This window comes from Mustela erminea, chromosome 3, assembly GCF_009829155.1.
Source record: "Mustela erminea isolate mMusErm1 chromosome 3, mMusErm1.Pri, whole genome shotgun sequence".
Lineage (NCBI taxonomy): Eukaryota > Metazoa > Chordata > Mammalia > Carnivora > Mustelidae > Mustela > Mustela erminea.
This window is the reverse complement of record NC_045616.1, coordinates 130,890,050-130,917,044: the sequence shown is the minus strand read 5'-3', so window position 1 is coordinate 130,917,044 and position 26,995 is coordinate 130,890,050. Positions and strand designations below refer to the sequence as shown.

Here is a 26,995-nt window from a genome sequence, read left to right as displayed (position 1 = left end):
TATTCAAAGTCTACACCCCGGACACTTGGGAGGCTTCCGTGCACTGTGAGTGGAAACAGTGGATGGACGCTTCTGCCTCCAAGAGCTGTCATTCCGGCGCTCCTGAGAGAGGCCATGGGGTAAGAGGTGGATACACCAGTCATTCTCTCAGCCTGTCCAACTCATAGTCTTTGTCAAATTCTAATGCTTGGCTGCCTTCGCCTCTGGTCCGGCTGGCTGGCTCTGCTCTGATGGTGTGATGGGTCTCACGAGGCTCCAGCCCAGCCTGGCCTTCCCTGCAGTTGGCAGAACTCAAAGAAGTTCTGGGCAAAGTTCGATCGGGGTGGGGATTGTTCTGTGAGGCAATGAGTTGTGTCCTTTCAACTACTCTTTTGGTACCAGGGGTGTGTGTGTGCGCGTGTGTGTGTGTGTGTGTGTGTGTGTGTGAGAGAGAGAGAGAGAGAGAGAGAGAGAGCAGGAGAGAATATAACCGATTGGGGGAGGGTTTTGCCATCGAATGTAAGTGAAAGCAGCAAGAAGCTGAGCATTAAGACGCGCCAAGCCGCGACCAGGAAATTCACCATATTCCACCTTCAACCCTACCTTCTCCGACAGATTTTAACCAAATTAGTGTAATACGGTCTGCTTGTACACATGACTGAATGAAAAAGGAAATTTAAATACTTCTTGCTGTAGAGCCCGGAGGAAACCATACGAAAATCCAGCTTCCATTTCCGGAATATCAGCCGAACTGTTGGTCCAGTGTGGCATTCTTGTTAACTTTGATTAAAAGGCTGAGAACTCATTTATTCCACAAATGGTCCGTCCTCTTGTGATGTCGATACTGTGACATGATTTATGGCAGAAGTGTGGAGGCACAGGAGGGTGAACGCTTACGTTTCAGGGGAGTGTAGAAGGCTTCAGGGAGGCAAGGATGTTGGAGCACGTTTTTAAGTGTAAGTGGATTTGTGATTTGTCTGGCAGCAGCCTTGACAGTAAGGGAAGATAGACTATGGGCGAGGCTGTTTCAAGTGGAAAAAAAAAAGAAAAGAAAAGAAAGAAAAGGCAGAGAAGAGGCAGTGGGGTTAAGAGTGGGGATTAAGGCCTGAGGCGCTGTGTTCCACAGAGAATTTTGAGGCAGAATCACTCTCTTATAGCCTCAAGTTACCTGTGAGAAGGGATGGTGTAAGCAAAGCGTCTAGTTGAGGTAGCTGCAAAACCCTCCTTTTATCAAGCAAGATAAAGAACTGTGAGGAATGAGGCTGTGTGTTCTTGAGACTCGGATTGGGGGCAGGTAGGAGACGCTGACTTCACTGCGGACAGCAGATACTTTAGTTGCTTACAGGCACCGTAAGGTATCATTCCCTGTGCCTGAGGAACCCGCTCCTCTCTAATTCTTCAGTGTTCACATGAGGCACCATGTAAACTGCCGCCCTGGGGATTCCCCGGAACTTTCCTTCCTCATTGGGAAGTAAAGTTTTCATTGGTAACATTCGTCTGAATTCCTTCTCAATTTGAAAGATGAATGTTGTATTGCTGTTCTACAAGATGTGAAATCATTGAAATTTCCGCAACAGATTACAGTAAAAGGTACTGAGGTGTTTGTTTCTTTGATGTTGTGGTAGGGGGACAGTCTCTGGGAAATGGTTCACAGTTTGGCTTAGCCTGCTCGTTCCAGGCATCATCCACCTGCCGAATGATCGAGGAGAAACACGGCCAGGCCATTGAACTTCGTTTCCTGAGTTACGCTGTGGTGGTCCCATCGGGTAGTAAACAGAAGGCTCCTGGGAGTTGAATGTTTAATTCAAAGGACTGAAAACAAGCTCTCCTGAGCCAAGATGTTAGATATGAGGACATGTTACAAAAATAGACTCTACTTCCCCCTTCCACACCACCTTTTCCTCCATAAAACACGTCCTTCTCTTCCCACATTCAATTCTGTTGTAGATTTTTACCCTGGTCTTTGTTTACCTTCTCATTGACACATCATCTGTTTTTTAATTCCCTGGTTAGATCTGAGGTTGGGATGAGAAGCGAGACCCGCAAACAGATTAAGACAGGCTCTCTCAGTCTTTCTCACTTTCCCTGAGATCATCTCACGTCCAGGTTTATGTGTTCAAAAAATAAGTTGCATCGGTTGACTGAGAGGTGACCAGACTCTAGGCGCCCAGTTTATACTAGCCAAACTTAGGAGATGGGCCAATAGACCAGAATACCTATTCATTCATTGATTCTCCATTTCCACTGTCAAGCAATTTCATTTCAGCTGGTTATTGTATTAGTTTTTTAGAATGACTTCAGGTGCGAACATCACCAAACTCGGAGAGATTATTGTAGGTGTTTCTGTACTGTGACGTTCTTATGGGCTGATTAAAGCAGTCTTGGCCAGGGCTAGTTAAAGGAGACAAAGTCACAGATTACATACTGTCTAATTTTTTTAGCATTCTTTATCCATCATTAGTTGATTGGACTAGATTGCCTCTCAAGTCACAATTTTTTTTTTGCCTATAATTATTTTTTCCCAAAATTTTTATTTAAATTTGAGTTAGTTAACATATAGCATAATACTGGTTTCAGATTAGAATTTAGTGATTCATCACTTAAATATAACACCCAGTGAACACAAGTGCCCTCTTAATCCCCATCCCCCATCTAGCCCACCCCCACCCACCTCTCTCCATCAGCCCTTACTTTGTTCTCTATCATTAAGAATCTCTTCTGGTTTGCTTCCCTCTCTCTCTTTTTTTCTCTTCCCATATGTTCATTTATTTTGTTCCCTCAATTCTACATATGAGTGAGATTATATAGTATTTGTCTTTCTCTGGATGGCTTATTTTGCTTATTATAATGCACTCTAGTTCTACCCATGTTGTTGCAAATGGCAAGAGTTTGTTCCTTTTCATGACTAAGTAATAGTCCTATGTGTGGGTGTGGGTGTGTGTGTGTGTGTGTGTATCACATCTTCTTTATCTATTCATCAGTTGATAGACACTTGGGCTCTTTCCATAGTTTGCCTCTGCTTGATAATGCAGCTATAAACATTGGGGTTCATGTACCCCTTTGAATCTGTGTTTTTATATCCTTTGAGTAAATACATAGTAGTGCAATTGCTGGGTCATAGGGTAGTTCTATTTTTAATATTTTGAGGAACCTCCATACTGTTTTCCAGAGTGGCTGCTCAAGTTTGCATTCCCACCAACAGTATAAGAGGGTTCCCTTTTCTCTGCCTCCTCACCAACATCTGTTGTTTTTTGTCTTGTTCATTTTAGCCATTCTGATGGGAATGAGGTGGTATCTCATCATGGTTTTGATTTGTATTTCCCTGATGATGAGTAATGTTGAGCATTTTTTCATATGCCCATTAGTCATCTAGATGACTTCTTTGGAGAAATGTCTATTCATGTCTTCTGCCCATTTCTCAACTGGATTATTTGTGTTTTGGGTGTTGAGTTTGGTAAGTTCTTTATAGATTTTGGATACTAACCCTTTATCAGATATGTCATTTATAAATATCTTCTCCCATTCTGTAGGCTGTCTTTTAGTTTTATTAATTGTTTCCTTTTCTGTGCAGAAACTTTTTATCTTGATGAAGTCACAATAGTTCATTTTTGCTTTTGTTTTCCTTGTCGTTGGAGACATGTCTAACAAGAAGTTGCTGTGCCGAGGTCACAGAGGTTGCTGCCCGTGTTTAATGATTTCCTGTGTCACATTTAGGTCTTTCATCCATTTTGTATTTATTTTTGTCTGTGGTGTGAGGAAGTCATCTAGTTTCATTCTTCTGCATGTTGCTGTCCAGTTTTTTCCAACAGAATTTGTTGAAGAGACTATTTTTTCCACTGGATATTCTTTTCTGTTTTGTTAAATATTAATTGGCCATACAGATATGGGTCCATTTCTGGGTTTTCTATTCTGTTCCATTGATCTCTGTGTCTCTTTTGTGCCAGTACCATACTGTCGTGATGTCAAGTCACAAATTTCTATGTTCTGTTAAAAAGCCCTTCTCCAGTGGGACATGTCTCAATGGTGACTTGATAATAATCTTCCTGATTAATGTTTAGGAAGTCAACCTTGGACTCTGTTGTGGACTTTTAGAGATTGTATTAGTTTTCTTTTGCTTCCCTGACCAATTATCATAAATATATTGGTTTGTGACAACACATATTTGTTACCTCACAGTTCTGTAGGTAAGATGCATGGGTACAGCGTGCATGGCTCTGCTGCATTCTCCACTTAGTGAATGCTGAAATCAAAATATTTTTTTAGGGCTTTATTACCTTCTGAAGGCTCTGGGGATGAATTTGCTTCCAGGCTTCTTGAGGTTGCTAACCCATTTCATTCCTTGACGTCGGAGGACCGTCTTCTCTGTTTCCTAGCTTGCTGTCCGGGAGGAGCCAGTCTTTGCTCCAGAGTCCACCTGCAGTGCCTCTCAGGCTTTCTGTGGCGCCCCTCCAGCAACAGCACATCAAACCCTCTCAGATTTCTCATCTCTCTGACTTCCTCTTTTGCCACATCTCACTGATTACTTCTGCTTTTATAGGCTAATTACATAGACTCACCTCAGTAATCGAGGGTAATCTCCCTATTTTAAAATCAGTTGATTAGGAACCTTAATTACATTTGCAGAGTTCCTTCCGAGAAGTACCTAACTTAGTGTTTGAAAAATCAGGGGTGCTCATTTTGAAGGGACCTCGTGAGTAACACTTTGAAATAATGTTTTGTCATTCCTTGAGTGATCTTATCTATGAATGGCTGATTTCATCCATCATGTGTGTTCTTTTTATCTTGCCATTTCATGGGGTAATATGTTCTTTTCCTACCTTTATATTTAGTATTTCAGCCACTTGGCAAAGAAAGTCCTCTATTGCAAAAATTACACTTATTGGTTAACTAAATAGGAAAGATTGATTTTTTTTTCCCCCCTCTCCCTCCGCTCAGCTGAGGAAGGCTCCCTGGGGCATCTGAGCACTGTTTCACAAACTGAAAAATCATCGTACATTTGCTTTGGACTAGGTCAGTGATTCTCAGCCCTAACTGCACTTTGGAATCACATAACAAATGTTAAAGGATTAATACTCAGGCCCTACCACAGAGATTCTAATTTATCTATAAACCATAGGTCATGTTTTTTTAAGTTCCCCACATGGTTCTAATTTGCAGTCAAGGCTGAGAACTATTGATATGCTCCAAACTTTCTGTTTTGGAGATAAGGAGGCCGAGTCTAAGGGTGAGAAATGATTTGCTTAAAGTCTCATAACTAGAGACAGCGCTGGTGCTCTGTGCCAGCTTTGTGCCCCAAACAAAAGGTTTATGATTTAACTCGATGTAGGTTTCAGTGCTCAGTAATTACATGCAAAATAAATGTGAGAGTGTCACAAGCAGCAAGGGAGAGTTAGCAAGACTATTCATTTCCAGAACTTGAAGAATTAGACCTTGCAAAATAACTGTTTAAAGGTCCCTTCTCAGAAGCTGCTCACGAGCAGTAACAAACATGGATACAGTCTGTCCCCGCCAGGCAGCTGGCCGCATGGACATCCACAGTGTCTCCATGTCCCAGGGTTGCATGCTTCCATGTGGTCTCCATCTGGCTGCGTGTGACTCTGGAACACTTAAAGTCTGGCTAGCGCCTGTTGTGACGTGCTGCGTGAAATACACACTAGGTTCGAAGATTCTGTATGAACAAAGGAGTGTAAAATACTTCAATACCTTTCATATCACCTGTAGGAGGAAATGATCATATTTTGGATAATATTGGGTTGAATAAGATATACAATTAAAATAAATTTTATGTATTTTTTTTAAGATTTTATTTGTTTATTTGACAGAGAGAGAGAGATCACAAGTAGAGAGGCAGGCAGAGAGAGAGGGGGAAGCAGGCTCCCTGCTGAGCAGAGAGCCTGACGCGGGGCTCCATCCCAGGACCCTGAGATCATGACCTGAGCTGAAGGCAGAGGCTCAACCCACTGAGCCACCAGACACCCCTGTATTTCTTTCTTAATATGGTTACTAGGAAATTTAAAAGTACATACGTGGCTGGCCCTTGCTTCTCACATTATATTTCTGTGACACAGCACTGTTCTAGAGGGCGTTTTCTATTCAAGCTTTTAATAAGGAGCAGTCCAAGTCCAAGCCGTGACATTTCCCGTGGTCTCGAAAAGTGAAATGGTTTCGTACACTCCTGGAGCTGAGATGTAACATTGATCTGCCCAATGTCCACTATCTATTTGGCAGCCAGTCAGTCTGGCCAAATAGACTTCTTTCTCTTTATACATATAGGCTTAGAGGAGGTGGGCGAAGGGGGGATAGTTTCCCCATGTCATGGAAAGAGCACACTTTATAGCTCTTAAGTAATGTACCCGAAAGTTGACCAGGTGCTCTTAGAGACTCTGAGGCCTAGAGATGAATCTTAGATCCCTTGAGCAATACTCCTAAGGAAACTGCTGTGTCAGCATTTATGAATTATGACTGTGCTTGACAGGTCCAGAGCACCAAAAAGCTGTGGTGTCTGCCCCTGTCCGTAACTCAAATGTAAACCTTACTCCTTCTCTTTTTCTTACTGTCTCTAGCTTTTCCTGCCTCGCTGGTATCCCCCTAATCACATGCTTAGCCTAATTTCACATGTGTGACGAAGCATGGGAAGGGGAAGGCAGGCCTTGGAGACGTCAAACACGGTTAACTGTCTGGGGGATTCGCTTAACCCCTCAAAGTTCCTCTACGCTTTTACTTTTCAGTTTGAAATGAAGCTGTCTTTTGCAGGGTCTGTGTAAACTTCAAGGGGAGTAGTAAGACCCTGGCCAACGTATTCATCGGGCAGATTTTAGAGTAGGCGTCTACCCTGGGTCAGGCCCAAGGCTGCTTGGTGGGGATTCAGTGAGTGAGAGAGTGAGTGAGACTCCCCTCTTGCCCCTGGTTGCTCACAGCTGGAAGAAAAGAAGGACAGGCGCCCGGCAACGTCCCGGAAGGGGGCATCCTCAGTGAATGGCCGCTTTCATTATACCTCACGGCATGGGATTTGCCTTATCACAAAATCATCATGGGATGGGGTGCAGATGGGGCAACTGAGGCCCACAGTGATAAGCGACTGCCCGAGTTACCGAGTCCGGCCACGTTGGGCTGGCTGGCACCCGGGCACTGGGTGGCTGACTCCCTCTCTAGAAATGTTTCATCCAGAAGATCACATTGCCTCACTCTTGGTTTCTCAACTTGTTTACCTTACAAGAACAAGTTCATTTTGGACTTGATAAAAGGAAAGAAGAGTTTCTCCCTGTCCTTGCTCTGTATGTTATCCATGCCTGCTAGTAGCTCCTTTTAGCGCGCTGTGAGTTATTGTCCTAAGCATTGTCAGATTACCATCTCATCGAGATAATAACGTTGGTGTTTGGAGACTTCATTCTATGAGATCATGTCTTCAACAGTGTATGTATTTCCTATTAAATGAGGGAGAACAAAGCCAGCTTCCATCTGAGAGTTTGAAAGAAACTCCAACGTCTTTGACTTTGGTTAAGGCATATTCCCCATGTTCTATATGATTTATCACGGTAATAAAAAAATAGATTTTAAAAAGAGCCACTTGCAGAAAGAGAAACAGCAGAAATTCAGTAAGAGGTTTGCTTTTTCACATTCTGTTTTGGAAAAAAAAAAAAAAAAGACTTGGTTGGTGCTGTGATGTGAAGTATGCAGTTAAGAGGAACACACTGTTCAAAGAAGCACCGATGCTATTGACTTCTCTTTCACGGGATCATCACTCTTGCCTCGTGAATCGGTGGGCGCGCCGTGCGAATCAGGTGGGTCTGGTGGCCGGCCACGAGGATGGTTGCTCCCGGGGGTACTGCAGAGTGCCACTGAGTCCTACTGAACTCCCACAGAATGCCCCATGTGCCAAAAATGACCACTCCCAGCAGAATACACACCCATGCACACCAAAATGGGAGCAGTACTGAGAATTTAGTGCCGAAAAAGTCAGTTTATGTCTTTGTTTTTGTTTTTTACCTTCTCCAGAAAGGAAGAGGTGAAGACCTAAATTCCTATATTCCAGCTGCCTTTTGTATTTTCCCAGGGAGAGTCCTAGCTTCAAGCCAAGCGTCTTATCACTGGATTTCATCTTCCCAGTTTCCAGCTCTAGTAATCCATGATTCACAAAGTAAGTGATCTGGACCCAGTAACAACAGCGTAGCCTTTTCTTAAAGCAGATGGGATCATCATGACAGGTGAAGTCAGCCTCTAGATTATTTTCTACAATCGGGCCTCTGTTTCGAAGGTGCATAATTGCCCATACACCTAAGCAAAACTGAGTAACTTTCCTGCCTTAGCCTAGGAGACACACACATTACATTATGATGATTATTTCTTTTCCTGGGACCCCTATGTGATATAAGTGCATGATTGAAGAAGGGAGTCTTACTTACATGTTGTGGCTACCCAAGAACACATTTGCTGATTGCTTTACTACCTCCCTAGGCTTCCATGTCATGGTATATAAATGAGGGCTCCCCTCCCTGTCCACCCCACGGGAATATTATAAAACATCATCTATTTATTACTGATATCAGAAAGAGTCTAATAACGTATTTATTGGATAGATGCAGAGGGCATGCTAAGTGTTTTGAATAAATCATCTCATTTAATCTCCTCTTGATTTTCCTATGAAAAAGTTAATAATATTCTTACCCTCATATTAAGGAAAAGTAAACAGGCTTGGTAAAGCTAGGATTTGAACCTAGCTCTCTCCGACTCCCCAATACATGCTCTGAACCCCAAGCTCACTCTCTCTGTCCATGAAGATCAAGGATGGCATTTATGGTAGAGGCTGATGTTAATTTCTAAAGACTTGGGAAAGTGTCTGTCAGTGATCATTAACTAAATATGGTCAGCTAACAGTGGAACAGATGGCATCAAATGAAATCAAGTGTCCAGGGTTCACTCAGTGGTACTGTCTCTTACATCTTCTGTCAATGTCAGTAGATTGCCTCATCTTAGGACCTGTTACCTACATGGAGCCCAGATAGCATCATTCACTTCCCCAGCTGCTGATGTGCTGGGTCATCTGTACTGGCTTGCAAATCCACATTCATTGACTTCAGGGAATCCAGGGTCGGTGACTCGGTGACTTAAAATCAGCCTTGGTGGAGGTTTTTACACCATGGAAACCGGTAAATGATACCAATCATGGTCCTCTCTCTGTCTCTCTCTTTCTCTCTCTTTAATTCCAGAGAGACAGTTGTTACACATTTATCAGTGCACCACTGGTTATGACTCAAGGAGAGAAAACAGTTTGAATTGTCACCCTTCTAAAGGTAAACAGAGGCATACTGGGTATGCCCCCCCCAAAAAAAACCCCTACAAATATAATCATGCCTAATTCTTCAGTCCCTATCATTCTGCATTCTGGATGAGCTCTTAAAATGTAACTATAAAGATTTTCTATGTCATTATAAGTACAAAATTTTAGGGGTGCCTGGGTGGCTCAGTCAGTTAAGTGTCTGCCTTCAGCTCAGGTCATGATCCCGGGGTCCTGGGATGGAACCCTGCATCGGGCTCCCTGCTCAGGGTTTTGATTTTTAAATTAAAAAAAATTTTTTTTCAAAAAAAATTTTTTTGATTTTTTTTTTCTCCCACTCCCCCTATCTGTGCATGCTCTCTCTGTGTCAAATAAATAAATACAATCTTTAAAAAAAAAAAGTACAAACTTTCGTATTATTATTTGTTACAAAAGCATATATGCCCACTCTAAGAGTTTAATGATTCTGAATGCAAGAATCAGACATACAGACCCTAAAATAAATATATATATATATATATATATATATATATATATATGGTCAATGAGAAATACAAAATATAATGCAGGCCATATACATGATTTTAAATTTCCTGCTGGTCATGTTTTAAAAAAATAAAAAGAAATACGGATTGTTAGTTTTCAATAATATGTTTATTTAACCCAGCAATCCAAAATACGAGTTTAACTTACAGTAAACATAGACCTTGTTGAAGTATTTTGCATGTGTTTTTTTTATACCAAGCCTTCAAAACCCATGTATGTTTTACACTTACAACGCATCTTAATTTGAATTCTAAATTTGCATCAGAGATACTTGATCTGTTTGGATTTAGTAAAAATCCACAGCTGAAAAACTAGATTCATATCACAACCTGTTTCAAATATACTTAATTAAATACTTAATTAAAATACTTAATTAAAATTACATAAAAATTTAACTTATTTAATTCTTCAGTTGCATTAGCCACATTTACAGTGCTCAGTGGCCACTGATGATTGATGATAACTGAATTGTTCACCTTGGGTACATATGATCTATGTTTTAAATGTTTTATAAAAAAAGGAGATTTATTATATATACTACTTCTAATGGCCTTTTTTCCCCTCATACATTACACATTTAAAATAATTTCCCATCCTGTATTCCCCAGTGGATCCTGAGAAAGGAAAAAATGTCAGTGAAAGTAGGTATGTCAGTAATGTCTGTGAACTTTTTCTCTCTCCCTAACTGGAAAGAAAGAAATTGACCTAAGGCAGTTTGGATCTGACCAATTTTCAAATAAACAGCACCATAAAAAGTCGGTAATAACATGAACAAATGCAAACTAGTCAAATACATGCCTGGTACTAATTAGAATGGGTCATTTCAAATACCATTTTGGATTCGCCTGTTTTTCGACATCGAATTCTTAAAACAGCTTCACCAGGAAATCAACTAGATCCGGTTTTGCAATATTTCATTACTAAGGAACACCTGCATTGAAAGTACACGTTTATTATGTTATCTGACTAGAGTCTTGGTTTTGCAATATAAACGATTCTGCTTCTGTGGGGATTTTTTTTAATCAGCTCTTACCTTTTTGGTATCATGACAGCTAGGTCAGTAAAACAAAAAATTGGGGAAATATCATTTCTATCAATTCAGCTGCCATATTGGTATTTTGCCTTTGTTAAGGCAAACTACAAGTTCCTCAATCTGTCATATTTATCTACCTATAAATATGCTGACATTCTTCTACAGATGCTGTTGACCACTCTCCTTTTAAAAACCTTATACAAATCAGGGGGTGTAGGTAGCTTTAGGTGGTAGTTCCTTTTGTCTTGCCAAATTACGAACCAGATAGGAGCACATTTTCCCCCATATGGCTTAATATACTTTATAATATTACTTTTTTAAAAAAAAGTATTTATTTATTTATTTGACAGAGATCACAAGTAGGCAGAGAGGCAGGCAGAGAGAGAGGGGGGAGCAGACTCCCCGCAGAGCAGAGAGCACAATGGGTGTGGGGCTCCATCCCAGGACGCTGGGATCATGACCTGAACCAAAGGCAGAGGCTTTAACCCCCTGAGCCACCCAGGTGCCCCTGTAATATTACTTTTAATAAAGTTAATGTGGGGGGCTCTTCATGAAATAGCCTAGTCTTCATATTAAATTCATCTGATATCTATCATCTCTATGTAAATATCTCTGAAATCCAGGACTGACTTCCCTCTCTCATTCAGTCTTGGGTCTTCTACCATCAACTTCCCTCCAGACATACCTAATACTTCTATAAGCCTTTAAATCACTATTAAATCACTTTAACACCCAAAATCCCAAGATAGTCATTTAATCTTCTCATTCCCGAGCAACTCAGATCCCCAAATCTTGATTTCTATCAATATCCCCATCTTTCATCCACACATATAACTATATACTCATTCATTTGTGATAGACACATTTTATTTATTATCTCCAGAATCCATTCATCTCCAAGACTTGTCAGTATTTCTCAGTGATACCAAGTTACGAAAGTATGAGGGGCAGATTTATCCTAAGAAAAATCCACTTTTGTACATGTGTTACCTATCCTAAAACTTCAGGTGACTTTCTGATTAATGTGAGTTGAACTTCTGGGGCCCCTGAGTGATGCAGTCAGTTGAGCATCCGACTCTTAGTTTTAGCTCAGGTCCTGATCTCGGGGAACTGGGATGGTGGGATCCAGCCTCCGCCACCCCCCACCCCCCGGCCACCAACTCCAAGTTCAGTGGGGAGTCTGCTTGGGGATTTCTCTTCCTTCCCCTCTGCTCCTCGCTTCACCTCACGCTAAATTAATTAATTAATCAATTAATCTTTTTTTTTAAAAATATGAATTGAACTGCTGCTTTGGCCTAGTCCTCTCTTACCATCCAATTTCATTCCCCTTTATTCATAATTTCAAACCTTGTTCTGTCTCTCCCCTCCAGTGACCACTCTGAACTAATCAGACCAGAGCCAGACCCAGGACTTTGGTGCCATCTGAGTGTTTACCCATAATGTTAAGTTCACATCCACCCCTCACTATTCCTTACCTATCACAATCTTCTCTGTCGTTTAAATCTAATTTTAAGCCCTTCAGTTCAGTGGGTGATTGTCGTGCCCCCCCCCCCAACCAGCCCACCCACTCTTTATTTCATTTTCAGGTATGCTTCCTCTTTTCCCAATTTGATTTGCCTATCTTGTTTAATTCTTGAGGTAAAAAACCATTATTTTGATTGCTTTGGTATTCTCCAGTGTGCCCTGTACAATTCTAGGAGTTCAACAAATACTTGCTAATTTTAAAAATAAAGAGAATTGAACTAATTGCTTTCTTGGCCTGGAGTTGGTTATAACATGTTGGGGAAAACCTTGTGTTTAATCTCCCATCTCTTCTCATGTGTTTATGTACTGTTTTATAGCCAGGAATAAAAGGCAGTATATCACAGTCCTGACTGTGATTCAGAGGCTCCTCTGCTGGGCAGTTTACAGAATCAAAACTCTCACCAGCTTTTCAACAAACAGGCTCTCCCTTGAGGAAGTTGGGGGGGAGGTGGGGGAGGTCAGGCAAAATGCCTCAGGCTTTGAAAGTGGAAATGGCGTGAGTTCCATTATGCAAGAATGGAAGCTTGTCTCCCCCACCCAACCACCACCCCACCCCAAATAAAAAGCTTGCCATGAGACTATCGCCCAAGAATGCATAAATATCAGCAGAAATTTAGAGGTTTTTCCTAGAAAACTATTGCAAACTTAAAAAGCCAGTCGGCCAAGGTATGTGTTTGGTAGATTCCTCTGGACAGTACCTGCCTCTACAGAGAGACTTATATTGGGGAAGGGAACTAATGGGACTTTCTCCTGCTCACATCTGGCACATTATTGACCGACGACCCCGAAGTTTCACACTGTGTGTTTTTGGCACGTTGTCCTCTCCTAGGGCAGTTTTCTCCCAGCGAACACCTAGTAAAGAAGGATCCTCTTACCTAGAAGCTGCCATAGGGAGTCCAGCAAAACGGAAGAGGGCAGGTTCGTCAGATGAACAGAGTGTCCATTAGCCCGGCTGTGTGCTGGCGCTGGGACAGATCACTAGGGGACAGCTTTCGCAGTCAGCCCCACTGAGCCAGCAGCCGGGGAAGCGGAACCTGGTTTTGGAGGAAGCAGTGAGCTCTTCCCAAACCCGCTCCGGATCGCCATCCTCTTCCCGGCTCCCTCGTTGGAGCTCGAGTTGGGGCAGTTCGCGATGCTCTCAGTGTGGTGACTGGTTCTCAGCGCCTCTGTGGGAGAATGGCAGTTTTAAATACCTTCTTCTTTGACCGTGGGAGTGTGAAATAGTGTGATTTTAGATTGCTTGAAGATTCTGATTTGTTGGTTTCAGTTTAAGAGATAGATCACGTGCTTTGGAGCTAGGTTGTGATCATTTGGAAGAGTTGTGAAGTTCATTTGCAGACAGCAGCCTTCAAAAGTTTGGGCATGGGAGGGAGGCAACTCCTATCCGTCGGAAGCAAAATTCACTCGTGTCAGGCATCTGCCAAGTATCTTTGAAATATTTGACGAGGCAACTTCCAAACCAGAGAAAGCAGCCTTCTGAGCAATGCAAACGTATTTATATCTTTATTCAGTTGGGAGGCCAAAAACCCTACCTGGGAATTCGAATTCTTTTACGACCTTGATATCCAGAGAGCATGTGCCAAGGGAGGTTTCTCTACCTGACACTACGTGCATTGGGCGATTGCTAGTAAAACTAACACTATGCATACAGCCCAATTCCTCCATGCTTTTACTACTTTAAAAAAATATATATTTTAAAAATCAATTTTAGAAGGAAATATCCAGTTACCAACAGGATGGCATTTTCAGCCTTTAGCATATTTATTTTTAGCCTCTTTACATATTTCTTCGGGAAGCTTCAAGCTTGGATTGCACGGCCTAATCACCTACTGATAAAGGATCTAAGGAGAGATGCTCTGAGGTTCACGTTTACAAAGTTAATGAGGATTCAAGGCCATTAGCTCAGAGGAATTTAAAACATGGATGTTACAATAACCATAACCCACATTTGCATGAACTCTCGTAATTGGCCAAGTGTGTTCCTGTGCAGGGTCCCGCTCAGTTGTGCTGGTGACCCCAGGAGGCAGTGTTGGAGGCCGTTCCTTACACACTCAGACACAGGGAGATGCTTAGTTTATGCAGAGGTGGGTATTCTTAGACTTTTTCAAGAACATAAAATCACAGGGAACAACAACGACGGAAAAATGATGGGCCCTCCGCTATCTGGAAATGCAAATAAGAAACATCACATTTGATGCCTGTTCAGCATTACTAGGGACTACACCGTTCACTCCAGTACCCATGAGAACAAACGTTCTTGTTCATCGCTTTAGCCTGATTAGGGGTAACCAGAAGGGCTGTTTCGTTTTTGTCAAGGATGTGTAACAGTGAAAATGAAGCCGGAGGGAGGCCCTGGTGGAGAGCCCCGGGGCAATGTTCAGGTGTGCCTGAGCGATGAGGAAGTCATGTAATGTTATGGAAATCATGCGTCTGAGCTGGAAAGGAGCTGGCATTGGTTGTCAGAGGTAGCCGCAGCCCAAAGGACAGTGTGCTGAGTTCATTTTAAACCAGCCCAGGCTTGTCTCTTCAGAGATCTAGAAGTGGACACCTGGATTATTGGTTCCAAAGAAGCTTATTTCCTCCAGGTAATGGCGTGTGCTGGCCAAGGCACATCTCCCCTGTTCATCAAACTGAAGGGATCCAGGCGTGGACACACTTGCGATCCCAAATAGCTAGCAAGGCTGCGAACCGACCTTTCTTTGAGTCTGGGGTGGTCACATTCCTGGGCCTTTCAGAGACCACTCTCCTCCTAGAACAGAGAACCCAGGACACCAGGTGTCCTGAGGAGGCCACCTACGCAGCACTGATGCTTCCGAGTATGTTGCTTCTCGTCTTCTCCTTTTTGCTGTCTTCTAGCTAAACCATCCCGTGATGGCTTGTCAGTGCAGGCTTCAGACGAGTAGTGGAGCTCTTTCACCCACGGGGAAGCGCACTGGAGAAGCCTTACTATTACAATGTGTTCTTGTGTTTTTCCTTTTATGGCTTGTCCGGCTCAAGGCCCTGTGCTTGGTGATCCTGCTGACGAGTTTTTCTATTTCCAGATCTAGTTAAAGTGAAGCCGCCTGGCCCTGTTATTGAAGCAGTTGTGTGTGTTGGGGGTGGGGGGGGGTCTTTTGTGGTGAGGTAGTTCTAGGGCTATAGGCCAGGGTGTGAAAATCTCTATCGTGTCCATGCTGTTTCCTAATGCAAGCTCCCGTGGAAGTGGAATTTATGATAAACCTACTGTTTGCCCTCATGAGAAGTACAGCAGGATGAGACTCGGGGCAACAAAAGACGTACCAGGATTCCCTCAAGAGCTGGCATGCACGTCCGCTCATTCATGGTTCAGCTAGTTTTTAAATAGTGTGCAGCGATAATGGTCTGCTCTTAGTTGGCTGTGTCTGATTCTTTTTCGTGTGCTTGCAGGTCCTACAGGTATGGATCTCTGGCAGGTGCTGTTGACCTTGGCAGTGGCAGGCTCGAGCAATGCTGTTTCTGGGAGTGAAGGTGAGTTCTGCTTTCCCATTCTCGCCTCCTGTGTTTTGAAATAACACTGAATGTTACTTGTTAAATGTAAGTTCTTTGGATGATTTAATTAAATGGGGTGAGTTTTAAGTAACAGCACATGGGAAACTTGTCTTAGCTTTAAAATCATAAGCTAGGAGGACTTTCCCATGGATGTTTTAAGAGGAATGCAATTTCGGCATCTGATGTTTGCACATCAAAAATAAATGCTGCAAACCATGCCGAGGGCATTTATAGTGAAGGCGAGCCAGGTCTCTTGGTCCAGGGAGAGACACTGAAATGGCACTGGAGGGTTGGTTATTAACCTACTGATCACTCTGCTCAGCCGTGACTAAGGATATCATCCCCGGTTTCCAGAGCTCAGAATTAAGGTCCCGGAATCAGAGTCTCTGGGAGTGGAAATGGCAGATTTCAAATAAATTTCACCTTTCACGTTCTGGGTGATTCCTATTTGGCAAAGTTTGAAGGAAGACATAACAGATAATAGTTGAATAATGTACTCAGAACTCATGAGTTCCTGGGCCGTCTCTGAATTCTCCTGGCCTTTTTTTATGCCATCTTCCTCATGGAGAAGTCTCAGTACATTCAAACATATGTTTCATGGCACAAATAAGAGTAATGAACGGGAATGAGAAGAAGGATTTTTCTGTCCAGAAAGGAAACTGCTTTTAAAGGGGTGGGAGACTTTTATAAAAGATTGTTTTGTTTTGTTTTTTTATAAGATTTTATTTATTTACTTGACAGACAGAGATCACAAGTAGGCAGAGAGGCAGGCAGAGAGACAGGAGGAAACATGGTCCCTGCTGAGCAGAGAGCCCGATGTGGGGCTCGATCCCAGCACCCTGGGATCATGACCTGAGCCGAAGGCAGAGGCTTTAACCCCCAAGTCACCCAGGCGCCCCTAAAAGATTGTCTTGAGTACTTGATTTTTTTTTTCCTTGCTCGGTCATCAACATGAGAAATAAACAGTCTATTTCTCCTGTGCTGTGTCACCACATTCAGTTGTTGCTTTAAGAGTAGCTGATTCTCCTACTCACTGGGCAACTCCTGCTGGAAAACACAGTTTAACCAGCAGAGGTAATGCCTTAAGATGTCCTCCCTGACCTTTGTGCCAAAAATAAATCTGTAGTAGTAAGTTGCTGAGGACAACCAGAGTAAAAAAAGAAAAAAAAAAGATAAATAAAATAAGAAGGGCAAAATATGTTATTTTATCTTGTAAAGCAATTTAAAAATATTTGTAGAAAAGAAGTCATAATTGTTTGAAATATTTTTGGGTCTCCCTGGTGTTATAATGTCAACATTATGCAAGTGAAACATGGAGAGAATTGCAGGCTCCATTTCAGCAACTTTTCCCATGGCTGGTTTTAGACCCTGGTTCTGAGCCAAAGAATTACAGCTGAGATCCTCGGCTGTTCCAGAGTCATGGTGGTTTAATCTCTACTTTCTTCGTTAAGGTGGCTTTCACTCCAAAGGGCTAGGCTTGAGGAATTTAAAAAACCTGTGAAATGAAAAGTATGGCTGAGGCAATCTTATAGAAAATTAAAAATGTGTCCCCAGCTGCAAGATGAGAGCTCAAGTTACATTTAGACCTAGAGGCTCTGCAAAGAGCATCTATTTTCGCTGCTTTGACATTTTAGCTTTGACATAAACCTTTAACTTCATAAGGAGAATGGAGAAAACAACACCATTAACTGGTTTTCTCTTTGCTTTTTGTTTTGCTTTCTGGTAGTGTTCTGTTGGCTTTGTCTCTTTGGGAGTAGCAGAGATAAGAAAATGCAGTGGCTTACAGCAAACAATTCACATAGCCGGCCAGTACTTAAACACAGTAATTTAGCAAAGGAAAAAATGTCTTTCTCCTCCTTTTTTTTTTTTTTTCTTTTCTAAGTTAGTGGGCTAATCCAGTTCTTTTGGAATATGTGGCTACTCCAGAGTTCTACCTTAAAATGGCCTGGGATGGTTAAGGATGAGTCTGGTGTTTCGATCAGAAGGTGTGGAGGAACGTGTTTGAACACGAGCGTGCACACATATGAGTGTGTTTACCAGTTCTGGCCATTTATCTCATGAGTTCTGCCAAAGTGATCACGTGACATAACACGGCTTGAATCTCAGATGACATTCAGAGGCACTGCGGTTCTTTTTCTGCCAGGTCCGGACTGTAGCCAATTTTTTTTTTTTTTAATGTTCTTTCCCATTGTATAAGGCAGACTGAAAATATAGGTAAGGATTTAAAACAAAACAAAACACTCCTGTAGTTTTACCAGGCATTCGTTTGAATTCAGTTTGGCCGGGGAAGGAGGTGACAATGCGGAATAAGGGATCTGGAAGGTGTGACCTGGTAGAGTCCCCCGGGAGCTGGGAGAGGATGACAGATCTGTATGCTCAGGGAGGGTTGGCACTTGAAGCCTGGAGCAGGGTTTTTCCTGCTGGGACAGATAAGCCGTTAGAAATACACTGGCCCTGATTGCCCCATGGGCAATTTAATATATACCTAATTAAATTAAATATATGCCTAATTAAATTAATATACACCTAATAAATATACGCCTGCCCCGTGGGCAATTTAATGAGAACCCAACGTCAAACAGTGCACCATGGTGTCAGCCCAAGGGTTGTAATAGGTGCCGTCTCTCTGTCTTCCATCCATAGTGTTAGTCCCCACACCTGCTCCCAATACCGGTGACATCGTCTCAGGGAGAAGTTCTTACTCCCCAGTTGGGAATGACCAGCGATGCTTTATTTTCAGAGGGCTTCACAGGGTCAAACTGTCAGCTGGTTACATCAGAACTACTGCTCCTGGGATGATGATTTTAGGGAGAAATGTGCATAAAGAGGAGACAGCTATAAATGCTCTTGAGAGGAGGGCCTATTATAAATTGGGTCATACCTCTGTTATTTTAATCGGTCCACAACTGAGCATCCTCTTTGACCTCCCAACCTAACATGGGAGCACACAGGCCCCTGCCCTGAAGAAGTCCAGCCTCGTTGGGACATGAGAAACTTCTAGAAATTAATGAGAAACTCTATAGCTTTTTTTTTTTTTTTTAAAGATTTTATTTATTTATTTGACAAAGAGAAATCACAAGTAGATGGAGAGGCAGGCAGAGAGAGAGAGAGGGAAGCAGGCTCTCTGCCGAGCAGAGAGCCCGATGCGGGACCCGATCCCAGGACCCTGAGATCATGACCTGAGCCGAAGGCAGCGGCTTAAACCACTGAGCCACCCAGGCGCCCGAAACTCTATAGCTTTAAGGTCTAAATTCTGTAATGAATACAGGTGGTCATGATGCTCAGAAAAAGAATATATCAAGGTGGACTGGAATAGCTAATTCACATTCAGTGTACAGATTGATTGATTGATTAACAATTGATTTTAGAGCTTTCTGTTTTCAAAGATTCAACTTAGGGCTACAAGGAAAATAGTGATTCTTCCCTCAAGGAATTTAGCATGAGCTAAGGGATCAGGAATCTACACAAAGAATTACCATAGGAGACAGTGTCCATGAACTATCAAAATAGTGGCCCGAAATCCACTGTTTGGGAGGAGGGAGGTGAGGAGAGTCATCTTCTCCTGTAGTCAATCAGGGAGAACTTCCTGAAGGAAGGCAGGGTTATTTCAGCAGACCTAGAATACTAGGTGAAGACTTTAAAAGGCTGAGAAGAGCAGGTGACTACAGAAAGGACGCATGTGATAGACGAATAACATGAACAGAAGCTCACAAGTCGAGCTAGGGGGTGTACGCAGAGAATGGCTCGTTCAGTTACTGAGTTTATACTGTGTACAGGCACTGTACTAGGCAACGAGTGGCTCTATTTTACGTATTTGGCATTTGGTAGGTATTTTTTGAGCGCTTACTTTGTAGAAAGCATAGGATTCGTTTGGCCAGAGTATGTTGTACGTGAGCAACTAGATCTGTAATTACTCACTTTGGAAGTCAACTTAGGTTGCTAGATTTGAGTTAAATTATAGAAGGGCCTACAGATGGCAAAGGCTTTGTGGAAAAGGCAGGTCTTGCTGGGCCTTGGAGAGGGAAAGATGGTATTTAGAGAAGAAGAGAAGTGAGAGGAGTATGGGGCATATCCAGCAAGTCATAGTTCTTTCCAAAGTTGTAGGCCAGGCAGAAGTGCTTATGATGGAACATTATGTGTGTGTGTGTGTGTGTGTGTGTGTGTGTGTGTGTGTGTGTGATATTTACAGATAGCATACATAATATTGTGTGTAATGGCTATCATATGTGTGTGTATATAAGATATACACACACATATATAGATATATACACACACATATATATGGCGTGGCTTGCAGGCAGAGCACATAATTAGTATTTTATCACTCCAAAGATTAAAAGGTACTACATCCTTCTGTATCAGTCAAGGTAAAAATTTACACTGGGTATAAGATGCCACGTCCTAAAGGAATCAAGATCCTCAAAGTAATGTTGTCTCTATATCTTTGAACATTTTTTATAAACCTATGCAAATATATATAGCACTTTTAGGGTGGGGGGGAACCACCTCTGTTCTTATTGCTAATAGGAAATAATGATCCAGTGGAAGAAACATTATATTTAAAAAAAAAAAAAAAAAAAGCCTTACACCCCTACAGTGAGGTTCCACAGAGCCCTGACAAGTTGCCAAGACATAGAGGATAGATATCAAGCAAGTATTAGAGTCATGGTTATAGTTGGTAAACAGTCAATGGTGTACCCATTACATGTTTTCAAGGAGGAATAGTTCTAGTGTTCTCTTCATACTGGGAGTGAAGAAAACCACCATAGAGCTTTAGATTGCTGTGGTCTTTACTGTCACCAAGAGCAAGAAGAAACCTTTCAGTCTGTTCTCATGCCATGGCCTGAATCCATGTACACCAGCAACCCTGTGTCCTGGATCCTTGAGGGATCGCTGACCACTTTGACCCTGGAGTTCAGCAACACATAGCCGGTCAGGTTGAGGAGCCCCTGGCCTTGTCTTTTGGGATGCTGCCTGTGGAGGGGATGAGCACAGACCTTTGCAGGTGGTGGTGACACAACACGTTCTTTCGTTGGGTTTTTATTGAGCACTTTCCTGGATTCAAGGATGGGTTTTAAATTTATGTTCCTACCTTTAGAGAGCATGTAGTTTATAGAAAAGAAGACAGGCAAGTCAACATAATTCTGATCCCCTCAGTTTATTACAGAGTTTTAAACAGAGTAATAATACTGTTGGGTTTTCACTTTGGGAATAATCCTGGTGGTAGGATGAACGTGGATTTGAGAGACATGACTGGAGAGGGCGAGGATTATCATAGGTCAAGAGAAGAGACGATGTAACAGTGACCGTTATGAAAAATAGATCACAGGGATGTTGAGACAGAACCATCCATACAGGGAGTTCAGTTCTGTGTGGGTTTTGGACTTCAGGAACCATTGGAGCTTTCTTCATCCATTTCTAAGTTCTCATCTTTGTAGGTTAATGTTAGCAACCTCAGCAGTGACTCACTTGTATTACGGCGAAGTCTCAGAACACAGTTCAGCCCCGTACCCATAAAGTGGGCCTTGCAGGGAGCGGTTCTGTCCGGGAGACGATGTGCTGAGACGGATGGCAGCCGTGGGCCATTTCCCAGAACTCCTGCCCGTCCTCGCTCGGGTCCCACGGCTGTCTTCCCACCTCTGCAGTGTGGCTGGGGTATGGCTTAGGCTGCTGTGCCCCCGGGCTCCACAGCGGAGCAGAGGCCTGGCTCCTTTCCCGTGTCATCTCTGGACAATCATGACTCAATCCTGAGACCTGGAACGTACCCCCAGATACTGTATCATCACTGGAGTATGTACTTACCTCATGGAGCTCAATAAAATATATGCAGGATAAGTTGACAGCAGCAAAGCTTTTGCGCTGGGCAGAATCTGGGAGGTCGGTGAGGCTTACACATAGCTAAGTGACTCACCCCTGCAAAGCAGCTGGCAGGGTGAGTGATTAGGTTTGTGCCTCAGCTAATTAGTAAATAAGAGGACTAGGACCACCCAAGAATAGCCTGACCTTGAATGTGGAATTCACACATGCCAGTGACCTCTAGGATACTTCTAGTCTTCCTCCTTGGACCCCAACTCTTTGGGCATAAGCCAGCTCTGCACAATGTCTCCCTGTCACTTTGCTTCAGTGGCCTAAACTGGGGCTCCTGTTATGGGGTGTCGACAGGAACGAGGTTGACATGTGGACACACTGGGTTTTCTGCCTCTGGTCGGAAGCTAACCCAGGTTTGGTTGTGCAGGAGTCCACTCTGACTGGGAGATCGTCCTCCAGGACATGGGACCCAGCATCCCTCAACCACCCAGCACCTTTTCCCTAGAAAACCCTCTTGGGAAGAACCTGTGGTTAGTGGTTTTCTCCTCACTATGAATTTAAGTCAAGGAGTTATTTTGCCAGAGTTAATTCAGTTTAAGCCTTCACTTTAATCTCTCTATGGTAAAAAAAAAAAAATGTTAGGCATTTCAGAGCCATCAACGAAGGCATCTTTTAAGCCTAACCCCTGCTCATTATACCTGCCAGCTTACCCAGATGCTGTGCCTCTAGCTTGTCATCAGGCGAACCCCAGCAGCCACAACCCTCACCTTTTGCCCTCCTATTTGTTCTTTTCCAGCAATTGCATGAGTGTTTAAGTAATGCTGTCAACAGTGTCATTCTCGAACCCAAAGAGACGCTTCCTCGTGATCTGTAATGAGCGGTGTAAAGGCAGTAATGATGTGTAACACAAACACACTTTGAAATCTGATGCAATGACCATACAAAGAGAGGATTCTGGGGTGCCCTGACTGGCAGTTAGGTCACAGACTGCAAGGCCCAGGGGCTTGGAGCCCTTCTACGGTGTCTGCTGCAAATCAGAGTTCTCTCTGGTCCGTATTTTTCAAACCTGTTCGAATGAATCCACAGGCTTTCCCCAGGTGCATCTTTCAGGAATCTCTTTCTGTTTATACAACACCTCGCTGACCTTAATCCTTTACCTTAACTAATGACAGTGTATTCATTACATTTTCTTGGCAGGTTGGCAGGTATTAGAACGTGAATGATGATGTCCCAACCGTGGAGGAAAGGTTTCAGGATGTTGTTAGTAGGATCTCTCCCCAACGGGCTGAACAGAGGGATGGGAGGAGGAGGTGGACTCAGGGCCTAGGAGAAGTGCTGTTTGCCGTGTGTCCCTCTTCTAAGTGAGGTTGTAATGACGTCTGTGTTTCAAGTTGTGTGACAAAGTCTGGATGGAGCTTGAAATGGGCAATGGAATTGTTTTCAAATGACTGGCAAAATGACCCCTGTGTACCTCGTTTAATGAAGTATCATGGATGTAAAACTCACTAAACCTTAATATCCAGGAGGGAAGTTTTGTTCATCCCTGTATCCCCCTCCTCAAGCATCCTGTCACATACAGTAGATTTATTTGTGGAGTGAATGAATGAATCAGAATGTAAATTCTGATCTGGGATGTCTGGGTCATAGCCCACAATTGTTACTAGTGCTCTAGTAACAAAGAGCACTTTGTTACTCTTTGTAACATTTTATCTCATTTTAACCAGAGTAGGAGCTGAATTAGGACCTCCTTCCAGTGGGAAAGGTCTGGAAATAGCTGTGTAGCTGTGGAAGCTAGAACTAGTGGCCTCAAGAAGCCCCAAGCATCCCTGTGCCCATGCCTCAGCCCTGATGTGTAGGCTTTCTCTGTGGATGGAATCATCTCGTTGTTCTACTGTATATCTCACATGCCATGAAGGCCAGAACTCTGCTCTGTGCTCTGAAGCCAAAGAGCCAGATGCCCTTCCTGAGCCTTGCCAATCTTTTCCCAGGTAACTGAACTCTGTACCCCATGCACCAGCCACTGGCTAATATGCTACATTGAAAGAACCAGTCACCCCGCACAAACCTCTGACACCACATTATCTGTGCCCCACCTACCTGGTTAAATCACCTCAAATATTGACAGACATAGAGAGGTATCCTGCAGATCCCAAATCCAAGTTTTCTCTGTCCCTTTGGACATTGACCTTTGGATTACGAAAAATCTGATTAGAGATTATATGGAAAGCTGGATCAATTTTCCGAGTTCCTTTCCTTAAATATCAGGTCTTTCAATTTTCCAATGAGAACCCATCTTGAAGTATGAAACCCTCAAAATTAAAATTCAGAGTTATATTGCTAAAATACTTAGTTTCTTGATCTCTGAACATGAAAAAACTGGTGTTTTCTGTATTCCCTAACTTTTTAATAAAATCTTGCAAATTTGTGGAATAAGAAATCATGTTTAGAGCATTTGCCTTCTGGATAACCATGTGCTATGTGTAGGAATTAACAGATTCACATCATGGGAGATTGAATTAGTGTTGTTGACCACTCTGTACTTGGGGGAACTTTGGCCTCCCCAAACACAAGAGGCCACTTTTTAAGGAAAGGACCATTTTGTGTTCTTAACATTTAGGACATATCCTCCCTTCTCTACCCAGCCACTGACCCAGCTGCTTTCTTGGTTGGAGCAAGAGGCACCATGCTTTTCTTAAACAATAGATGATGATGGAAGAATGTGTTGTGATGGGAGCAGGAGAACAGGGAAATGGGCAGGAGTCCGTCCAAGAGCCCTGCTCAACATCAGGGCAGTTCGGCCAGATCTAGCAAGGAGTAGAATGCACTGAAGTCCCCAAGGGGCCATGCTGCGACAGCCCTGGCTGGGCTCACAAACTGGTGTATGACTGTGCCCAGCTGCCCATGTGAGCTGTGCCAGCACCATATTCTCTGGATGTTTGCTCTGAACTTCATGAGCACAGTGGACTAACTCTCCCACCCTTTGCTGTCAGCATTAAGCCCGACTTCCTGGAAAGCTCTGATCGAGGAACAGAAGAGCCAGATTCATTTCTGAGCATACCCAGGCTGTATCTGTATGGCAGACTCATGTTTATTTTAGCCATTATGGATGTGAAAGGCAAAAGTGTAGCTACTCTCTCTTCTGCCTGGACTGTCTTGTCTGATTTCCATGGATGGGTGCTAAAAACTTAGGTTCCTGGGTCCAAAAAACTTACCTTAAGGAAAAAAATAGAATACCAAGCACTTTCTTTAACATGAAATGTATCTAAAACAGAACTCTTCCCTGTTGAATGTAGGTGGTGATTTCTCCAACGTGTTCATTGGGAGGGGGTTGCTATGAATCTAGAGTCAGAGCCTCTGAGATGGGGAGAGGTAACCGATGCCTCAAAGCAGAAGGTAGAAGGAAAAGACTGAAACTCCAGGCTGTCATGAGACCGGCTGCCTCCCAGCCCACAGTGGGCATTCAGTTATTTAGTTAGTAGGACCCAGTTGGATTTGCACTTGATTTGGTTATGCAAGATGCCCCTCTGGTGCTGTCATCTTGCCTTGGCTCTCACCTCCTTGAGGGAGCAACAACCAGCCAGAGGCTTAGACTGTGGGAGGGTTGAGGGAGCCTGGGAAGGAGTTCCCTGAGGAAACGAGAGGCTTGTCAGGCAGCCTTGGCTGATACTCAAGAGAGCCTGCAGAGGTGCTCGGAGGGGAAGGGTCAATAAGCAAGTCTCCGTACCAGTCGTATCAGACTCCCGTGTCTTTCTTCCCTCCTGATGAGAAGAAGCAGTCCCGGTTAGGGATTTCAGAGTATTGATCTTGAACTTTGTCAGAATTGGGTTTGAAATGCAGCTGTGCCATTTATGAGTAACAATGTGTCCCTAAAAGAAGCAGTGCAGTTGCACAAGAAAGTTTGGGAAGCTAATTATAATAATGCCTTCAGGAAACTGCTGAGAAGAGGATTCTAATGTTTAAGGGGTTTTCAACAGCAGAACCGATGTTGTAGCGTAGACTTTTATTAAATGAGACACTTCTATAGGGATCATTTTTACAATGAATATTTAGAGGATAAGTTTGTTTTAAAAAAAACTGTAGGCCTCTAGTTCTTGTTTTTTTTTTTTATTAAGGATTTTATTTATTGATTTGACAGAAATCACAAGCAGGCAGAGAGGCAGGCAGAGAGAGAGAGGAGGAAGCAGGCTCCCCGCCGAGCAGAGCCCAATGCGGGACTCCATCCCAGGACCCTGGGACCATGACCTGAGCCGAAGGCAGAGGCTTTAACCCACTGAGCCACCCAGGCACCCCAGTTCTTGTATTTTTAATAAAATTGAATTTGACCAAGTCAGCAGGTGGGTGTCTAGTGAGTTGGCTCTGATGCTGGTGGTGATACTGGGAAAGTCAATTCAGTCCAGTGAGCGCTTCCTGAGCATTTGCTATGAGGCAGACAATGTCGGGGGGAGTGAGGCCGGGACCCCAGGTTAGTCTGTCGGTGAACTAGGGATGTGGAGACACCAAATTAAAACAAATTCATAGCAATAATTACATAGAACCATTTTAGTGGCTTCATATTTTAAGGATTTTATTAATTTATTTGCGAGAAGGGGAGAGAGAGAGCACAAGTGGGGGGAGGAGCAGAGGGAAAGGGACAAGCAGACTCCATGCCGAGCACCGAGCCTGACTTGGGGCTCCATGGGGTGGGGCTCGATGCCACACCCTGAGATCATGACCTGAGCTGAAGTCAAGGGTCAGCTGCCTAACTGACTGAGCCCCGAGTGGCTCCAGTTTAAGTACCTCATAGGTATTACCTCAGTTACTCTTCACAGCAATGCTAACAGCAAGTTCCATTATTACCCTCAGGGAAGAACACCAAGAATAATTACGTAATTAGTTTACAAAGGTAATGAGGGCAAACGACACTGCCTCTCGTGTCCCAGGATTCTCCCAGTGGCTAACTAACTGTCATACCTCTGTGGGAATCCCATGTCCTTCCTGGAAGCTGCTGGTTTACCTGATCAGCCTGTGGAAGAATCATAGTTATATTATGTCAAAAAGGCAGGAGGCAATTCCAGGAACTACTTCAGTAAGTCCTTTAGATTCAGGGTCATTGCACTTAATGCAGTACTTAGACATCCAATGTTGGACCTCATTACTTCAGATCTAATATAACTTATTTATATAATATATATTATTTATATACTCTTTTTATATAATAAGTGATATAATATACACTTATTTATAATTTGTAATATATAATATAAATTATTTCACATATAATATACATTATATATTTATAAATTGATATAACTTCTGAAGAGGTGGGGGTGGTTTTCTCAAAGCAA

The 26,995-nt window shown here is 43.0% G+C and overlaps 1 protein-coding gene across 4 annotated transcripts in view; it reads left to right on the top strand.

The window, feature by feature from the left end:
• GHR (growth hormone receptor) overlaps positions 1 to 26,995 on the top strand; it is a 258,372-nt gene that overhangs the window by 105,296 nt on the left and 126,081 nt on the right. For 3 of the 4 annotated variants that reach the window (XM_032337498.1, XM_032337496.1, XM_032337497.1), the window contains exon 2: positions 15,762 to 15,842. In XM_032337498.1, the coding sequence (XP_032193389.1) occupies positions 15,773 to 15,842 (70 nt within the window). In that variant the 5' untranslated portion in view covers positions 15,762 to 15,772. Of the gene's footprint in view, positions 1 to 14,346; positions 14,441 to 15,761; positions 15,843 to 26,995 lie in introns of all 4 variants that reach the window. The other variant, XM_032337495.1, reaches the window with a different exon arrangement.